This window comes from Palaemon carinicauda, chromosome 11 (assembly GCF_036898095.1).
Source record: "Palaemon carinicauda isolate YSFRI2023 chromosome 11, ASM3689809v2, whole genome shotgun sequence".
Lineage (NCBI taxonomy): Eukaryota > Metazoa > Arthropoda > Malacostraca > Decapoda > Palaemonidae > Palaemon > Palaemon carinicauda.
In genome coordinates this window covers 144792830-144812705 of record NC_090735.1, presented here as the reverse complement: position 1 = coordinate 144812705, position 19876 = coordinate 144792830, and the positions used below count along the sequence as shown (strand labels likewise).

Here is a 19876-nt window from a genome sequence, read left to right as displayed (position 1 = left end):
AGTCTCGGAAGACTTCCCACTTCGATTGGTAGACTCTAATGGTAGACGCTCTCCTTGCTCTAGCAATCGCACTGGCTGCCTCCTTCGAAAAGCCTCTAGCTCTCGAGAGTCTTTCGATAGTCTGAAGGCAGTCAGACGAAGAGCGTGGAGGCTTTGGTGTACCTTCTTTACGTGTGGCTGACGTAGAAGGTCTACCCTTAGAGGAAGACTTCTGGGAACGTCTACTAGCCATCGAAGTACCTCGGTGAACCATTCTCTCGCGGGCCAGAGGGGAGCAACTAACGTCAACCTTATCCCTTCGTGAGAGGCGAACTTCTGCAGTACCTTGTTGACAATCTTGAACGGTGGGAATGCGTAAAGATCCAGATGTGACCAATCTAGGAGGAAGGCATCTATATGTATTGCTGCTGGGTCCGGGACTGGGGAGCAATAGATTGGAAGCCTCTTGGTCAGCGAGGTTGCAAAGAGATCTATGGTTGGTTGGCCCCAAGTGGCCCAAAGTCTCTTGCACACATCCTTGTGGAGGGTCCATTCTATTGGTATTACTTGCCCTTTCCGACTGAGACAATCTGCTATGACATTCAAGTTGCCTTGGATGAACCTCATTACTAGGGAGATGTCTTGACCTTTTGACCAGATGAGCAGGTCCCTTGCGATCTCGTACAACGTCAGTGAGTGGGTACCTCCTTGTTTGGAGATGTACGCCAAGGCCGTGGTGTTGTCTGAGTTTACTTCCACCACTTTGCCTCGAAGGAGATACTCGAAGCTTTTCAAGGCCAGATGTACTGCCAACAGCTCCTTGCAGTTGATATGCATGCTCCTTTGACTCGAGTTCCACAGACCTGAGCATTCCCGACCGTCCAGTGTCGCGCCCCAGCCCAAGTCCGATGCGTCCGAGAAGAGAACGTGGTTGGGAGTCTGAACAGCCAGGGGAAGACCCTCTCTTAGGTTGATATTGTCCTTCCACCAAGTCAGACAAGACTTTATCTTTTCGGAAATCGGGATCGAGACCGCTTCTAGCGTCTTGTCCTTTTTCCAGTGAAAAGCTAGATGGTATTGAAGAGGACGGAGGTGTAGTCTTTCTAGTGACACAAATTGTTCCAGGGATGACAGCGTCCCTACCAGACTCATCCACAGCCTGACTGAGCAGTGTTCCTTCTTCAGCATCTTCTGGATGAATAACAGGGCTTGATCTATTCTGGGGGCCGACGGAAAAGCCCGAAAAGCTAGACTGTGAATCTCCATCCCTAAATACAGAATAGTTTGGGATGGGACCAGCTGCGACTTTTCCAAATTGACTAGGAGTCCCAATTCCTTGGTCAGATCTAGAGTCCACTTGAGATCCTTCAGACAGCGACGACTGGAAGAGGCTCTGAGAAGCCAGTCGTCCAAATAAAGGGAGGCTCGGATGTCCGATAAGTGGAGGAATTTGGCCACATTCCTCATCAGCCTCGTAAACACGAGAGGAGCTGTGCTTAGGCCAAAGCACAGGGCCCGAAACTGGTAGACCACATTTTCGAAGACGAATCTCAGAAAAGGTTGGGAGTCTGAGTGAATGGGGACGTGGAAGTAGGCGTCCCTTAGGTCTAGCGAGACCATCCAGTCTTCCCTTCTGACCGCTGCTAAGACTGACTTTGTGGTCTCCATGGAGAACTTCGTCTTTGTGACAAAGACATTCAGAGCACTGACGTCTAGCACCGGTCTCCACCCTCCTGTCTTCTTTGCAACTAGGAAGAGACGGTTGTAAAATCCCGGTGATCGAAGGTCCGAGACTTTGACCACCGCTCCCTTCTCTAGCAAAAGAGACACTTCCAGTTTCAGGGCTTGTCTCTTTTCTTCCTCTCTGTACCTGGGAGAGAGATCGATGGGAGACGTTGCTAGAGGGGGTTTGCGTACAAAAGGGATTTTGTACCCCTCTCTGAGTAACTTGACAGATTGTGAATCTGCGCCTCTCCTCTCCCAGGCTTGCCAGAAGTTCTTGAGTCTGGCTCCCACTGCTGTCTGAAGTTGCGGGCAGTCAGACTCTGCCCTTGGAGGACTTGGGTCCTTTCCTCTTCCCTCGTTTCCCTTCGGCACGAGCACCTCCTCTGCTGGAGGCTCTGCCACGAAAGGGCGGAATAAAGCGAGACGCTGGAGTATCTATCCTCGGTCTAGCGGATAATGAAGGCAAAGGGGGAGCTTTGCGAGCTGAGGACGCAACAAGATCGTGGGTGTCCTTCTGAACTAACGAAGCGGCAATTTCCTTTACCAAGCCTTCAGGGAACAGGCACTTGGAAAGGGGAGCAAAGAGAAGTTCAGATCTCTGGCATGGTGTAACTCCAGCAGACAGGAACGAACAGAGAGACTCTCGCTTTTTCAGGACTCCGGACGTGAATGAGGCAGCAAGCTCATTGGACCCATCACGGACGACCTTGTCCATGCAGGACATGATGAGCAAAGAAATATCCTTATCTGTCGAAGAGATTTTCCTGCTCAGGGCTCTTAAGCACCAGTCTAAAAAGTTAAAGACTTCAAAAGCCCTAAAGATCCCTTTAAGAAGGTGGTCCAGGTCCGATGGTGACCAACAAATCTTCGAGCGTCTCATGGCAAGGCGGCGGGGAGAGTCTACAAGACTTGAGAAGTCGCCCTGGGCAGAGGCAGGAACTCCCAAGCCGAGAACTTCTCCCGTGGCATACCAGACGCTCGATCTAGAAGAGAGTCTAGATGGGGGAAAGGCAAATGCTGTCTTCCCTAAACTCTTCTTGGATTCTAGCCAGTCTCCTAACAGCCGCAAAGCTCTCTTTGATGAGCGTGAGAGGACGAGTTTAGTAAAGGCAGGTGCGGTAGAAGGCATGCCTAATACAAACTCTGACGGCGGAGAACGAGGAGCCACAGAAATAAATTGGTCAGGAAACAACTCTTTGAATACAGCCATGACTTTTCTAAAGTCCAATGACTGCTGAGTTGCCTTGGGCTCGTCCAGTTCTGACTGTTGATCGTCTTGTTGTTCAGCAACATCCTCATCAGATAGTTCCTCATCCGAAAACTGATGAGGAAACGGCAACGGAGTGGGCAACGTCTGGTTCGCTGAGTCCGGTCGCACTGGTGCATGCGTGACGGAGCCGGACGCAACGTCATGGTACTGCTGCACAGTCTGTGAACTGTCAACAACCATGGGAGCGCGAGGACGCACAGCGTCCACCCGAGACTGTTTCGACCGTCTGGGTTGTGCAGTCGAAACCACACCGGGTTGCGGAGGTTGACGCACCGCGTCAAAACAAGTCACCTCTGATGGTTGTTGAACGTCCTGAACGTCAACAACCACCTCCGAGCGTCGCTTAACGTCAACGTGCGGCTGGCAACCCAAACTGGGTCGCATCGGTGGAGGAACCACCTCAACTGGTAGACGCGAGAAGGTTACCGCAGCGTCAAAAGGACGCACAACCGTTCGCTTGGAAGGTTGTTGGCCAGAAGGTTCAGCAGCAACCTTCTCCGCATGAAAGTCCTGCATCAAGGACGTAAGCTTGGACTGCATGTCTTGCAGCAAAGCCCATTTAGGGTCTACGGGAGCAGGTGCGGCAACAGACGGGGTTAGCGACTGAAGCGGTACCGCTTTGCCTCTCTTAGGCGGTGAGCAGTCATCAGATGACGGCAACGAGTCCGAACTGACCCAGTGGCTACAGCCGGGACGTTGGACTTGTCCTGAAGGGACCGACTTACGCTTTAAAGGTCGTAAGACCTTGGTCCAAAGTTTCTTACGAGAAACACCTTCAGACGACGAGGTAAAAATGGGCTCTCTCGTCTTACGTAGGTAGGGGCGATCTTGGGGAGATACGCCTGATACCATGGAGGGAACGTCTGTTCGCTGATCAAGGCCTCTCGAACCCATGCGTCGTACGACACTGCTTGTCCCCTGGGCTTGGGAGCTTGCAAGAGGTCCCAGACAAGGAGGACGACAGGCACGAACAGACGAACCCTCAAGCGCAACACTGTTCACAACACTTTCACTTGGCACTTTATCACTTCCCGCGGCACTTTGGCACTTTAGCTCCTTAACATCCGCCATGAGTTGATTGCGGTCACTTGCAAGGGACTCAACTCTCTCCCCCAGGGCATGGATAGCACGCATCATGTCAGCCATCGATGGTTCCTGAGTGCTAGGAGGGGGGTTAGGAACAACCACTACAGGGGAAGGAATAGGTTGTGGGGCATGAGGAGAGGAAAAATCTATCGACCTAGAAGAACTTCTCCTAATTCTATCTCTCTCTAGCTTGCGTGTGTACTTTTCAAATTCGATAAAATCGAATTCCGAAAGGCCCACGCATTCCTCACACCGATCTTCCAATTGACAGGTTTAACCCCGACAATTGGAACAAACAGTGTGAGGGTCGAGAGAAGCCTTCGGAAGACGCCTAGAACAGTCCCTAGCATTGCATTTTCTAAACTTGGGAACTTGTGAAAGGTCAGCCATTTTGAATTGGTCAAGGGAAAATTCCAAAAAACGATCTAAGTCATCAACAATGAATCCGATACAAAAAAGAGTTCAAGGATTTATTTGAAGAAAAACCCTGCACAGCGAAAGCTCAAAACCAGAATATAGTACTTCACCAAAGATGATGGGAAAAACTCCAGGTTTCAACAGCGAGTAAAGTACGTCTTGTCGACACGTCGACAGAGAGAAAATTGAGTCTTTGTTTACATGGAGTTTGGTATCTGGCCGACAGTTGGCGCTGATGGGCACACCCGCAACCTGTATAGCGATCGCTGGCGAGTTTTTTTTTGTACAGTTTTTTGTCTGTCGAGCAACAGAGTTGCAGCTATATATTCACCGGCTAAGTTAAATATTTAAAAATGACTTATTGAGAAAGTCTTACAAGATTTTTGGTAATCAATCTATTTTGAAGAAGTGTTTTAATTCTTTCATTCTACCTTGTTTTGAGTATTGTTCTCCTGTCTGGTATTCAGCTGCTGATTCTCATCTCAATTTGTTGGACAGAAACTTACGGTCTATTAAATTTCTTATTCCTGATCAAGGTATTAATCTTTGGGACCGTCGTTCAATTAGTTCATTATGCATGTTGCATAAGATTTTTCATAACTCTGACCATCCTTTACATTTAGATCTCCCTGGACAATCCTATCCTGTTCGTAATACTAGGCAGGCAGTTAATTCTAATAGCCAGGGGCCTTCTCCATCATGATGCTCAATACTACACAGTATTCTAGAAGTTTTATTCCAGCTGTGACCAAGCTGTGGAATGATCTTCCTAATCGGGTAGTTGAATTAGTAGAACTTCCAAAACTTCAAAGTTGCAGCAAATGTTTTTATGTTAACCAGGCTCACATGAGTCTTTATAATCTATATATGAAATATCTGTTTTGACGTTACTGTTTTTAGAATGATTTATTGTTAATTTATTCTCATCATTTATTTACTTCTTTATCTCCTTTCCTCACTGGGCTATTTTTCCCTATTGGAGCCCTTGGGCTTATAGCATCTTGCTTTTCCAACTAGGGTTGTAGCTTGGCTAGTAATAATAATAACTCCCTCTTCCTGATATTTATTCCCTGATAGAGTTTCCCCCACTCTCACTTGAAAAACTTTATGTGAAAGAAATGATTGGATAAACAGTGGTAGCTCTCCTCTTAATCCAAATTCATGAATGGTTTTAAGTATACCATATCTCCAAGTAGTATCATATGCCTTTTCAAGGTAAAAAAAGACTGTCACATGGTGCTGTTTGGAAGCAAAGGCTTTACAAATAGAGGACTCAAGTCGTATCAACACATCAGTTGTCGAGTGCATTTTTCTGAATCAACATTGATTCGGTGATAAAATACCCTTCTTTTCAAGGTAACACATGGGTTTTGCATTGACCATCTTCTCCATGATTTTACATAAACAAGATGTCCATGTAATTGGTGGATAGTTTGCTGCTAAAAACTTGTCCTTATCGGGTATTAAAAAGGCTAAAATAATGGCTAGTTCCCAAACACTTGGATAACTATGATCATGCCATATTCTATTAATAATGCTTAAAACAAATAACTTTGTATTAAAATGTACATGTTTAATCATTGCATATGGAATTCCATCGGGTCCAGGGGCTGTATCGTTACAATTAGCAAGTGCGGAATTTCTCTTTCAGTAAAATAATTAATTATATGACTCTTTCCTTCCTGTTGCAAATTTAAAAATTTTCTTTTCTTCAATGCTCCTATACTGGTGACCAGGAGCTCCTTCACACTTGCATGATACATTTGAAAAATGATCAGCCAGGGCATTGCTAACATCATTTGCTTCAGTCGCATAATGACCATTCACCTTCAACACTGGTGGTGGGTTTGGGGTAAATTTGCCGGCAATCTTTATTATTTTCCTCCATACAGAAGATGGTGGTGTTCTACTGTTGACTGAGGAAACAAAAGATACCCAAGATTGACGCCTAGCTTCTTTCATGGCACGATGGAACTGTGCTCTACACTTTTTGTATATAATTAAATTCTCATCCGTACGGCGTCTGTGCAATCTAGTCAAGAGATTTTCTGGTGGTTCTGTGCAGGGCAGTTAATTCTGAAGACCACCAAAGGACAGGTTGTCGTTTGAATGATCCTGTGGTTTGGAGAATCAAATTGACTCCTGCTGTATGAAGAGTTCCATTCAGTAGGTCTATGGCATCATCAATACTTTCAAACTGTTCTGCACTCCCCTCAATTTCACTTAACTCACGAAATTTAACCCAGTCCGCCTTGCCAAGATTCCATCGTGGAAATCTTTGTAAAGGTATACCCTTGTTGGTGTTTATAATGATTGGTGCATGATCACTAATGTCCTCCAATCGAAATCAAGAAGGCAGTTAGAGCTTGCAATTGAAAGGTCAATGCATGAAAAGGTACCTGTCTGAACATGGAAGTGTGTGGGCTCTCCTGCATTAAGGAGTTCGACATTCGCGTTTTCCACAATTAATGATATAATATTGCCCCTGGTGTTTGCTTAAACATCGCCCCACAAAGGATGTCTACCAATAAAATCTCCAATTAAAGAAAAGGTTGAGGAAGCTGTTGAATCAACTCTACTAAATTATCATATGCTATGTTATCATTTGAAGGCAAGTACAGAGAACATATTGTATATTTTCTCCCGATATCAATCTGTACAACCAATGCCTGCAGAGGTGTACAAATAGATAAAGGTATTTGGGAATATCTTGACGAACGTACATGAGACTTCCGCCATGGCTCCCTGCTTGTTGATTACATAGTGTTTTATAGCTAACATACTCTCGAGGACAAGGTGTGTTAGCATAAAGCATACTTTCCTGTAAACATACAATTATGGGGGAATGTTCATGAATTAGGAGCTTAAGTTCTTCATATTTGGCCCTTAAACCCAGACAATTCCATTGCAAAATGAAGGAGAAAACTGGATTATTTCTGGAAGACATCTTAGATGAGGTCTTCCCCTTAGCAGTTTTTAATCTAACATTATTACCAATAGGTTTCTTCACTAATGGTCTTGATATGTTGGTCTTTTTCTTTGTGTCCTTTTGATCTATTTGTTCAGGAGGATGGTGGACCTCAACTTGAATTTCTGATTTATTCAATTTACCTTCCAGAGAAAAAGAGGGCTTTTGAAGAATGGCTGCAGAGTAATAGTGTAGAGAAGTATGAAAGATATAGAGAGAAAAATGTGGAGGTAAAGTGCAAGGTAAGTGAGGCAAAGAGGGCAGCTGACATGAGGTGGGGTCAGGGATTGGGTCATTCATATGAAGAGAATAAGAAGTTTTGGAAAGAAGTGAAGAGAGTAAGGAAGGCTGGTTCAAGAATTGAAGAGACAGTGAAAGATGGATATGGAAGGTTGTTAAAAGGAGAGGAGGCAAAGAAAAGGTGGGCGGAGTATTTTGAAAGTTTACTGAATGTTGAGGATAATAGAGAGGCAGATATAATTGCTGTTGCAGGTGTTGAGGTGCCAGTGATGGGAGATGAGAATGAGAGAGAGATTACAAGAGAGGAAGTGAGGAGAGCACTAGATGAAACGAGAGTGGGAAAAGCATCTGGTATGGATGGTGTGAGAGCTGAGATGTTGAAGGAAGGGGGTGTGACTGTACTTGAATGGTTGGTGAGATTGTTTAATATGTATTTTGTGTTGTCAATGGTACCAGTAGATTGGGTTTGTGCGTGTATTGTACCACTATACAAGGGTAAGGGAGATGTGCATGAGTGTTGGAATTCAAGGGTTATTAGTTTGTTGAGTGTAGTTGGAAAAGTGTATGGTAGAGTACTGATTAATAGGATTAAGGACAAAACAGAGAATGCAATCTTAGAAGTACAGGGTGGTTTTAGAAGAGGTAGGGGTTGTATGTATCAGATTTTTACAGTTAGGCATATATGTGAGAAATATTTAGCAAAAGGTAAGGATGTGTATGTTGCGTTTAGGGATCTGGAGAAAGCGTATGATAGAGTTGATAGGGAAGCAATGTGAAATGTGATGAGGTTATATAGAGTTGGTGGAAGGTTGTTGCAAGCAGTGAAAAGTTTCTACAAAGGTAGTAAAGCATGTGTTAGGATAGGAAATGAAGAGAGCAATTGGTTTCCGGTGAGAGTGGGACTGAGACAGGGATGTGTGATGTCACTGTGGTTGTTTAACTTGTATGTTGATGGAGTGGTGAGAGAGGTGAATGCTCGAGTGCTTGGACGAGGATTGAAACTGGTAGACGAGAAGGACCATGAATGGGAGGTAAATCAGTTGTTGTTTGCGGATGATACTGTACTGGTTGCAGACGCAGTAGAGACGCTTGGCCGATTAGTGACAGAATTTGGAAGGGTGTGTGAGAGAAGGAAGTTGAGAGTTAATGTGGGTAAGAGTAAGGTTATGAGATGTACGAGAAGGGAAGGTGGTGCGAGGTTGAATGTCATGTTGAATGGAGAGTTACTTGAGTAGGTGGATCAGTTTAAGTACTTGGGGTCTGTTGTTGCCGCAAATGGTGGAGTGGAAGCTGATGTACGTTAGAGAGTGAATGAAGGATGCAAAGTGTTGGGGGCAGTTAAGGGAGTAGTAAAAAATAGAGGGTTAGGCATGAATGTAAAGAGTTCTGTATGAAAAAGTGATTGTACCAACTATGATGTATGGATCGGAGTTGTGGGGAATGAAAGTGACGGAGACAGAAATTGAATGTGTTTGAGATGAAGTGTCTAAGGAGTATGGCTGGTGTATCTCGAGTAGATAGGGTTAGGAACGAAGTAGTGAGGGTGAGAACGGGTGTAAGAAATGAGTTAGCAGCTAGAGTGGATATGAATGTGTTGAGGTGGTTTGGCCATGTTGAGAGAATGGAAAATGGCTGTCTGCTAAAGAAGGTGATGAATGCAAGAGTAGATGGGAGAAGTAAAAGAGGAAGGCCAAGGTTTGGGTGGATGGATGGAGTGAAGGAAGCTCTGGGTGATAGGAGGATAGATGAGAGAGGGGCAAGAGAGCGTGCTAGAAATAGGAATGAATGGCGAGCGATTGTGATGCAGTTCTGGTAGGCCCTGCTGTTTCCTCTGGTGCCTTGGATGACCACAGAGGTAGCAGCAGTAGGGGATTCAGTATTATAAAGCTTCATCTGTGGTAGATAATGTGGGAGGGTTGGCTGTGCCACCCTAACAGTACCAGCCGAACTCGGTTGAGTCCCTTGTCAGGCTAGGAGGAAAGTAGAGAGGAGACGTCCCCTTTTTTTTGTTTCATTTGTTTGATGTCAGCTATCCCCCAAAATTGGGGGAAGTGCATTGGTATATGTATGTACCTTCTAGTTCATTAGAAACATCAAATTTATTTGATGTCATAACTTTGTTTCTAATGGAGGGGGGAGAGAGAGATGGAAGTCTCTCTCTTTTACGATTAATAGATGGTAAGATTGTAAGTTTTTGCACCTTTCCAACTACAGGTGCATCAGGTAAGCTGGTTTTAGGTGGAACTTCCATCAAATCAGGCAAGGAAATGGCCTGAGAGAGGTTTGTACTAGTATTTGTGATGGGGGACAAAGGCTGTCAGAGACAGCCAATGCCCTAGTGTTGATACACCGTGGTAAAGCCTCAGGAGATAATACTGTATACTTATCATTCAGCATTTTATCAGGTGGTATATTTCTTTTTCGAGAGGTATTGGCAGGACTAGGTGGGTTTGATTATAACGCCTTAGCATAGCTATACGATTTATTTAATAGTCTTTTGGCATGTCCCACACTTATTATGTTCTAAATTAGATTTGTTAAGGGCAGCTTCTTCCAACTTATACAGCTCACAGCTCTTGTCTGTGGATTCATGGTTCGGGTTGCAATTTAAACCTCTCTCTCAAAGTGCACATTTTCCATGGTTAGATTTGGAGCAAATACCATATATCTCATTTTTGCAAACTTTAGACGGGTGTCCAAATTTAAAATATTTAAAATACTGCACTGGCTTCTGCTTGAATGTCGTACTTTAATCACTTCATTTTCAGTAATAATATGGAAAGATACATCAGCATCCTGAAAAGTAAGTATCATTGATGTTCCAGGAACCTTATACACTTCCCATACATTTAGTGGACACATGGCCAGTATCTCCTCCCCTGTAAATTCATACAGGTCTCTGTTAAAAACTACTCCCCTTCCGCAACTAAAATTTAGGTGGGGTTTGACATCTAACTTAATATCATCATTAGTTGTATTTAGGTTGGACAGTAATACATATTGTGTCCTTGATTTGGCATGGTTAGGGAAACTATCTTTTCCAAAACGAGATATATCTCCCAGTGCAATAGTTCCTACTTTTTCCTGAAAACTTTTGCATATTTCAAAATTATTCCCTGTAACCCCTTTTGGTTCAGTTACAAGCCACATTGGTGGTTTTGGATTTCTCTGGGAATGCATAACTAAATTAGCGTCTTTTTCAACCAGTCGTCAGACCTATACACATCCAAATCCTTTGGTACCTTATCGCAGAGAGCAGCCATAACATTAAAGTTATTAATTTTAATATTATTCATGTTATTTATTGCTTTAAATGCTTCACCATGACTACTGTAAGATATCCATGAATCCCATTTACCATCTTTAAGTTTCATCCTTATTTCTTTTATACATCCATAGCACTCAAAGGCTTTATATAGATTATCATAGTTTGTGTCTATTGGAATTTGGGTAATATGAAGGATTCAAAGTTTCCTTGTGTTACCCAAATTATTAAATTTTGGAATATCAGTAGAATGGTCCTTTCCAGTTCCAAGGTCATCAACAGAATTTTCCTTAATAGACTTGCTAGAGGTCATCAACAGTGTCAGGGGAGAGTCAGTGTACCCAGGAGATGGGGGTCTGTTGTTTGAAGAATCTATAAGTGTAGAGAGATAAGAAAAAAGATGAGTTTGATTTACTAAGGCATCACATGTCGGAAAGGAAATTGGCACTCTCCACTATCAACACAATGAGAGTATACTTCCCAGATGGTCCACTCCATACCCTACCTGAAGGATAACACCTAAACAGATATAGAGGCACAGGTGTAAGCTGAGCCCGCCTGTTAGGACTGAACCCAAAAAACTATGGAATCATCCTCCCCATATCTATAATGATGGGCTTCAGGCCAAAAGCCGAGAGTCCTACCCCAAGCGTGGGATCCCCCTGGATTCCGAAGACCCAGCACTTGATAACAGTTCAGCCAAAAAGATCCAAACCATCTTTGGGATGGCTGATATCATCCAATACTCTCACATATAGCTTTGAATGCACATACCTCCCAACTGTGACACCTCCTCCCATTCATCGAAGCAGGCAACAATAACAGATGTAGAAACATCCTCGCCAGCGGCTACAATGGATGTAGAAACATCCAAGCCAAAAGAAAAAAAAATGTACATAACATATACACAATATTAGGGAAACTTTCCTCATAGAATTGGGACAGCAACACAAAAAAATTCTTATAAAATTATGAAAAGGTCAAAGCAATATTAAGATTAAGGAAAAGATGAGAGAGAGAAATTTAGATTCAAACTCGGGGAGCAATCTCCTCCAAGTTCGAGAGCCCTCTTGCCCATCATCAAGCTTCAGCAAGGAATGATATGCCGTGCTGAAGCTCAAGGCATTCTCTCATTAAGAGGGGAGCTCTAATGAAGGGAGGAAGAAATTCAGAGTTGGGTGGCAACTTAGTCTGGGTACTCTTCAGTTCTTGAGACCAGGACAAGGCTGCACTGAACTTCGTGGGCTTCTGAGTGCCGAAGACACGGTCCAAAAATCTGTCTTTGCCCTCTTGGGGGGGGGGGGGGGGATCTCTGGGTCGGAAAACCCATTGAGAACTCTCATCACAGTCGTTATCTGCCAAAAAGGGTGTTCTGACTCCTTCTGTTCACCCTTTGAGGTGGGACTGGCAGTGAAGACTCCTTCATCCACCACCAAGAGATCATCTCAGGGTGGGTTGCGGTCGTTTTTAGGTGGCTGACTGTTCCTGTGGGTCTGGAGGTCCTCAAAGATGACTTAGGAAACGTTTTGGAGTCATTCGACTCTTTACGAGGAAGAAAATAAGATTCCAGCACGGAGGGCCTGGATGGTCTGGCCTTGCTGGTTACTTCCCAAGGCGTGGCGCTCTCGTTATGAGGGGAGTTCCCTCCGAAGGTGGTAGGGAGGAAACTGGGACAGGTTCTCCACGAGGTTCCCTTGGCTGAGGTGGCAGTGAGCCAGGGGAGCAAGTGGAAGGACAATCGGAGAGGTTCAACCTTGTCCTTAATGGCCTCACAGGAGTCAGTTTCACCCTAGAAGATGAGTCAGTCCCTGGGACTCCTCTTTTCCTCTTCAAGGGAGAGACATCCGAGGTTCTTTGCCGAGAGTCTGCTGGAACCGAAGGATGTTACAGGCTCACAGACACAGAGGCTTCCGAGGTGCGGGCTGAAAGGGCAGGCCCGAAGGCTTTGTACAACTACCCTGATGATGGCTCCAAACCAGGGCTGCTTGCTGACTCTAGTGCTGTCTGACAGATTCCTCAAGGGAAGGTAACCGAAGGTTCCCTTTGAGGCGTCTTCTCTGGAACCGCTGGATGACGTGGGTCCGCCTTAGGTGCTGGTAACTTTGGAATTTTAAATTCCCCAGAAATGCTCTCTCCCTGGCGGTCGCGCAATAATTTGTTTTGTTTGCGGGGAGGGGAATGGGGCGAAGGTGATCTATGAACTGGGGCTCTGTCCTTCCTTGGAGAGAGAACCGATGATCTGGAGAACGATAACCTACCTTTCCTTTGTGAACACCTATCTGTTCCTCCATGAGCAGACGTGATTTCTTGGAAGTCGGAGGAGGATGATGGCTGTTGTCTTCTGTCAGTGCTTCACGGAGTTGCGGTGCATGCCTACGTGTTGATGAGCGTTGACTTGCTGGTGAAGGTTGATGCAGAGGAGAGCTCTGAAGTGTAGGCGAACAATTAGGCGATGGCGAATGCCGACGAGCTGGCGATTGTTGTCGAGCTGGAAAGCATTGACGAGTCAACAAAGGCTGACGCGTAGGTGCCGATTGACGCATTAAATGACGATGAGGAGGCACTGCTCGATGATCGGTTAATGAACGCTGACGCTTAAGTGACTGCTGGCATGGCGACCGCTTACAGGGGGAACCTCCAAGGGTGATTTATGCGAAGTTGGGCGGTGGACAGCAGTCACGCGGCCAGGAGATTGATGTTCTGACGCAACGCATAGCTTGGGGGAATGGTGAGAGGTGGAAGTCTGGCACGTTAGCAAGCAACACGTTGGCCAGCGATGGTCGGTAGAGGCACGATGTACAGGATCATCGGGACAAGCAGGTGAAACCCGCACAAGTGAATGACACGCAGGCAGATGAAGAGTTGGTGGATGACGAGCGGTAGGAAGTCAGGAACCAGGAGAGTGAGCAGGAGATGGACTAGCAGGAAGTCGGCGAGTCAAAGTTTGACGAGCAGCTAGATGATGGTGTTTAGAAAGGAAGAGTCCTTCAGAAGGATGAACATCCTCCGAAGGGGATCGCAAGCAATCCACAGGCAAAGAGTCCTGAACCGAGGTTCGAGGACTAGCAGCTGCATCGACAGGAGAAGGTCTGAAGGCAGGCAGACTTCGAGAACCAGGTGACGTCAGACAAGAAGGTTCCTTTTCCTCCGAGGGCTGTGAGGACGACGAATCAATTAGGCGTCTCTTCACAAATGGCGGAGCACATAAAAGTGAAGAGGAGAGCGAGCACATCAGGAACTACGACTACGGTGACAGCCTCAAGGGGCTGGAGGATCAGCAAGCAGTCCTCCGAAGAGGAGTCTCTACAAGTGAACTTTCTCGGGAGAGAGAAACACTCGGAGGAGAGACATGCCCAGGACTTTTCTCCCCCCTCGAAGTATGTTCAGCAGGGGGGGAAGCCCGGGGATCCATCTCCGAAGTCAATGATAGCTGCGTGCTAGCACCTCGGCGAAGTAGCTGCAGCAGGACCTCCTTGGAAGGCGGATCCGGTAACTCCAAGGACGGCCAAACCTGGAAAAGAGGAGAAAGTGACAAGGACCCACCTGGGGGGGGGGGGATGCGGGGCTGCTTCGCTAGGGGAAGCAACACTGTCTCTCGAGGACAGAGGTCGTAAAGAGGATAAGCGGCCTGCAATAGAACTCAAAGGTCCCCCGGAGGAGGCTGAACGAGCAGGAGCTTCGGAGGAAGGTCAGGAAGTAGAAGTCTTGGGTTTCTTTTGCTTCGAAGAAACCTTCGAAGGAGAAGAGTCCCGCTTAGAATTCTTAGGCCATAGCCCAAACCTTTCCCACTGGAAGGCAGACCACTCCCAACACTCAATATACTTATTTAACACATCCCACCATTGACCTCTGCAAGTAGGGCAAAGGGTGTGAGAATCCGTATTCTCAGCAGGCATAAAGGTACCGCAGATGCGGCTCTCAGGACCAGGCCAGGTACGCATGGAGGCCAGCAAAAGTCAACAGAAACTCACGCTGAAAAGAAAAAGCAAAGAAAAGCACTAAAAGGCAGTCTAAAAATTGCGAGGATAAAGAGCAGCAACGACCTTTCACCATCTGACCTAAAAGTAAAAGTGGGCTCAGTCACAGGTGTGTGAGCAGGAAGGGTTACTTGAACCCCCCCCAAAAAAAAAAAAACCGGGATGGGAAGTTGACCCTCTCTAAATTTTAATAGGTCATCCTTTCAGCTTTGCCGTAAGTCATACTCCTAATATATATAGCATAGGTTTGTATTCTAGTTACGGAACAACTCAGCATTTTCATACAAGGACAATTTATATCAAACAATACTTTATCATTTATGGATAACCACCCTTGCAACTAAGGACAGCACTGCACTACAATGTTACACTCTTGATACTTACACAACTCTATCAATAGCCCCTGGTTCATTGGACAGTCCGAGACCATAATAACACAATGCCCCTAACCCTGCGACTGCTCCACCAGCTACTGCAATCTGCCCAACTTCCATGGCTGTAAACATAGAATTTCTTAAGATATATTTTGTCAATCCATTTGAAACTAATAATTTTTTCCACCAGTGGTTTTCATCTTGTGCAAACAAGTATGAATACAGTACATCAACCTGATAAAACAAAATTCCAAGGGACAAAATGAGTCAAACTTACGTCCTATTTTCCCTTTAGCTGTCTTGGTAGCCTCTGCGGCACGGAATTCTACTTCACGGATCTTTGATCTGCGAGTGAATCCTCGTCCAGCTTCTCTGTATCCTCGAAGTACATGTACTTGAGAATTGCCCCTAGAAACTTGCAAAAGTCCCCTAGAGCATGATGCCCCAAGGACTGATAACCTTGCTGCCAACATTCTGCTTAATCTGCAATGGTGAAACAAAATAAATGTTTATCCAAACAACATGCAAAAACAAGATCAAGTTCACTACAACAAACTTGACTTGCGACTAATTTTCAACACAAATGTGTTGCTGAAAATCAGAAAATCATTGTTGCCACAAATAAAAATTTCTATGGTAATTGTTACAAAATACTTTAACAGAAATATGTTAACCTAATCTTTGATAAAAAGTTAACTATAAGTCCCATCTTTAGATTCAATAAATAAAATATTTCTCAAATACTAACTACTGCAAAATGACAAATTCGTAGGTAATTTGTATTTTTCCTAACTATATAAACCTTAGCTATTTAATAGGGGTATTACTTTTGGCGTAGCTGAAATGACGAGCCATTAGAATTTTAACGAGGGTTTACTAACCCATCGCTAGTTAGCAGGGGTAGGGGAGGGTAGCTTGCTACCCCCGCCCCTCACACACACCTGTGCTTGAGCTCACTTTGCTTGGAGGTAGGACTTCAAGAGGGATAAGGCTGGCGGGCAAGTTTGATTAAATAGCTAAGGTTTGTATAGTTAGGAAAAATACAAATTATCTACGAATTTGTCATTTGTTCCGTAACTGACATACAAACCACGCTATTTAATAGGGGTGACTCACCCATTAGGAAGGGTGGACGTTCCAGCCAAAACTGGCTTTTTTTGGCTTTGCCCGGGGCTCATTATTTGAGTGTGTCAGCAGTCGAAAAATAATGAGTCCCTACACCTCGCTAGAACCTTGCTACGCAAGGACTGCGGCCTACGCAAGCTGAGTGTGAAGGTATAATGAAGTGTGACTCGTCCTAGGAAGTTGACCTGAAGTTCTTTTGATGGAAACTTTAGGCTCGGACTCTCCCAATACCACCTCGTCAGGGTATGGGGACGTGACAGTATTAGCTTAATACTAGGAACACAAGGAAACTTGGTTTACCTGCAGTGGTTTGAGGTCAGCTATGCAGAGAACCCAAGATGCTGCTTTCCCCAAGAGAGGGGAAGATGAAGAAAAGAATAAGGGTCAGACAAACCTTTTCATTCATGCAGACTAAAACCAGGTAACAATGCCCTCAACCTTCAGCTACTTGTCCAATAAGGAGCTTGAGGTTTTAAACCAGCTGTTGTGCAGCCACGACAGGGCCGATAGAGAACGTATCGAGCCTCCTGTGGGTCACGTCTTGCAGGTAGTGGGATGTGAAGGTCGTCTGACGCTTCCACATCCCAGCTTGAAGAACCTGTGTCACTGAAAAATTCTTTTTGAAGGCCACAGACGTAGCTACGCCCCTGACATCATGTGCTCTAGGGCGACGTGACGGAGGAGGGTCTGGATTCAGGGAGAGATGAATCACCCTACGAATCCATGCCAAGATGGTGTTCTTGGTGACCCTCCTCTTAGTCCTCCCTGTGCTCACAAATAACGCTGGCACCTGAGGACGGACTGCAGCAGTTCTTTTGAGATATAGCCTCAAACTCCTTCCTGGGCATAGTAGATGGTCTGGGTCGTCTATTACAGAACGGAGACTCGAAATCTGGAAGGAGTCGAATCGAGGGTCAGCAACTCCCGGATTCTGAGTCTTAGCAATAAACTCAGGGATGAATCTGAATGTTACCTTCCCCCATCCCCTTGAATGGGCGATGTCATACGAGAGACCAAGAATTTCACTAACACGCTTGGCCGAAGCCAAAGCTAGTAGGAACACCGTCTTCCAAGTTAGGTGGTGGTCTGAAGCCTGGTGTAATGGTTCATAGGGAGGTCTCTTAAGAGACCTGAGAACTCGAACCACGTTCCATGGAGGAGGTCTCACTTCCGACTGAGGGCAGGTATGTTCATAACTTCGTATGAGTAGGGAAAGTTCCAGCGAAGAAGAAATGTCCATTCCTTTGAGCCTGAAGGCTAGACTTGAGGCTGAGCGATAGTCTTTCATCGCCGAGACTGAAAGGCGCATTTCTTCCCGCAAATACACGAGGAACTCCGCTATTATTGGAATAGTGGCATCGAGTGGAGAGATACCCCTTCCACGACACCAACCACACAAGACATTCCACTTTGCCTGTTAGACAGCTGCGGATGACTTTCGCAGATGACCAGACATCCTGATCGCAACTTGTTGCGAAAATCCTCTCTCAGCGAGGAGATGCTTGATAGTGAAATCGTAGCGAAGCTACGGCTTTGTGGAAGATGTTGGCATGTGGTTGTCCGAGTAGATTGTGTCGTGGAAGGAGGTCTCTCGGTAGTTCCGTTAGGAGTTGCAGAAGATCCGGAAACCATTCCGCATGATGCCATAGCGGAGCTATGAGGGTCATTGAAAGATTGACCGATATTCTGGTCTTGTTAAGCACCCTCCTCATCAGACAGAACGGGGGAAAGGCGTAATCATCGATGTTGTCCCACCGTTGTTGGAAGGCATCTTGCCAGAGCGCCTTTGGATCCGGGACTGGGGAGCAGTACAGCGGATGCTTGAAGTTCAGAGCTGTTGCGAACAGATACACAGTCGGGAAACCCCACAAAGTCAGGATTTTGTTGGCTACTAGATGATCCAAAGACCACTCGGTACTCACTATCTGAGACGCTCTGCTCAAATTGTCGGCATGCACATTCCTCTTGCCTGGAATGAAGCGAGCTGATAGTGGAATCGAGTGGACTTCGGTCCATCTCAGTATCTCTACTGCAAGATGGGATAGCTGCTTCGAAAAGGTACCTCCTTGTTTGTTGATGTAAGCCACTACTGTGGTGTTGTCGCTCATCACCACCACAGAGTGACCTGCCAGGTATTGTTGGAACTGTTGAAGGGCCAAAAATACATTCTTCATCTCTAGAAGATTCATATGGAGGCACTTTTCTGATTCTGACCACAGGCCTGAGATCGTGTGGTGCAGTACGTGGGCCTCCCACCCTTTCTTTGAGGCGTCCGAAAACAGCATCAAATCCGGGGGGAGGACGAGAAGATCCACTCCTCTTCGTAGGTTCTCGTCTGTCACCCACCACTGGAGGTCCGTCCGTTCCGCAGGTCCCATAGGGATCATTACGTCCGGAGAATCGTAGCCTTGATTCCACCGGGACTTGAGTCGCCACTGGAGGGATCTCATCCTGAGGCGACTGTTGGGAACTAGACGAGCCAAAGATGAAAGGTGACCGAGGAGACATAACCACGATTGGGCTGGAAGTTCTTCTCGTCTGAGAAAAGGGCTTGCGACCTTCCTCAGCCTTGCTATCCTGTCGTCTGATGGGAAGGCTTTGTGGAGATTGGTGTCTATAATCATGCCTAGGTATACCAGTCTTTGAGTGGGAGGCAGAGAGGACTTCTCGAGATTTACCATGATCCCCAGATCCTGGCAAAGCCCCAGAAGTTTGTCACGGTGTTGAAGAAGGGATGACACCGAGTCTGCTAGGATCAGCCAGTCATCCAGATAATGGAGGAGACAGATGCCGATCCTGTGTGCCCATGACGATATTAGGGTGAACACTCTGGTGAAAACCTGTGGTGCTGTAGAGAGACCGAAACACAGCACCTTGAACTGGTACTCCTTGTTGTCTAGGCTGAATCTTAAGTACTTCCTTGAAGACGGATGGACTGGGATCTGGAAGTACGCGTCCTTCAGATCCAGTGTACACATGAAGTCTTGGGGTCTCACTGCTAGCCTGACCGTGTCTGCGGTTTCCATGCTGAACGGAGTTTGTTTAACAAACTTGTTCAGAGCTGAGAGGTCGATGACTGGTCTCCAGCCTCCAGACACCTTCTTTACAAGAAAGAGTCGACTGAAGAAGCCTGGGGACCCGTCGAGGACCTCTTGAAGAGCGCCCTTCTTCAACAGGGTCTGGACTTCTGCCCGAAGGGCTTGCCCCCTTGCTGATCCCATGGCAAGGGAGCTCAATGACATTGGATTCGTTGTCAGGGGAGGTAGAGATGTTGTGAACGGGACGCGATATCCCTGACTGATTACGGAAATCGTCCAGGAATCGGCCCCGAGTTGCTGCCACCTGTCTGTGCAACTTTGTAGTCATCCCCCCACTGGTGGACATGCAGGGGGACTGCCAATCCTAGCGTTTGCGGCCTTGGCTGCTCCCTCTAGGATATTTACCTCCCTT

At 46.0% G+C, this 19876-nt stretch overlaps 1 protein-coding gene across 1 annotated transcript in view; it reads right to left on the bottom strand.

Annotated features, from left to right (window-relative positions):
• Positions 1-19876, bottom strand: part of LOC137650279 (growth hormone-inducible transmembrane protein-like) — a 74437-nt gene that overhangs the window by 31820 nt on the left and 22741 nt on the right. Inside the window, exons 2-3 of the mRNA XM_068383597.1 lie at positions 15579-15784; positions 15312-15423 (exon numbers count right to left, since the gene is read on the bottom strand). Coding sequence (XP_068239698.1) covers positions 15312-15423; positions 15579-15774 — 308 coding nt within the window. The 5' untranslated portion in view covers positions 15775-15784. The remainder of the gene's footprint in view (positions 1-15311; positions 15424-15578; positions 15785-19876) is intronic.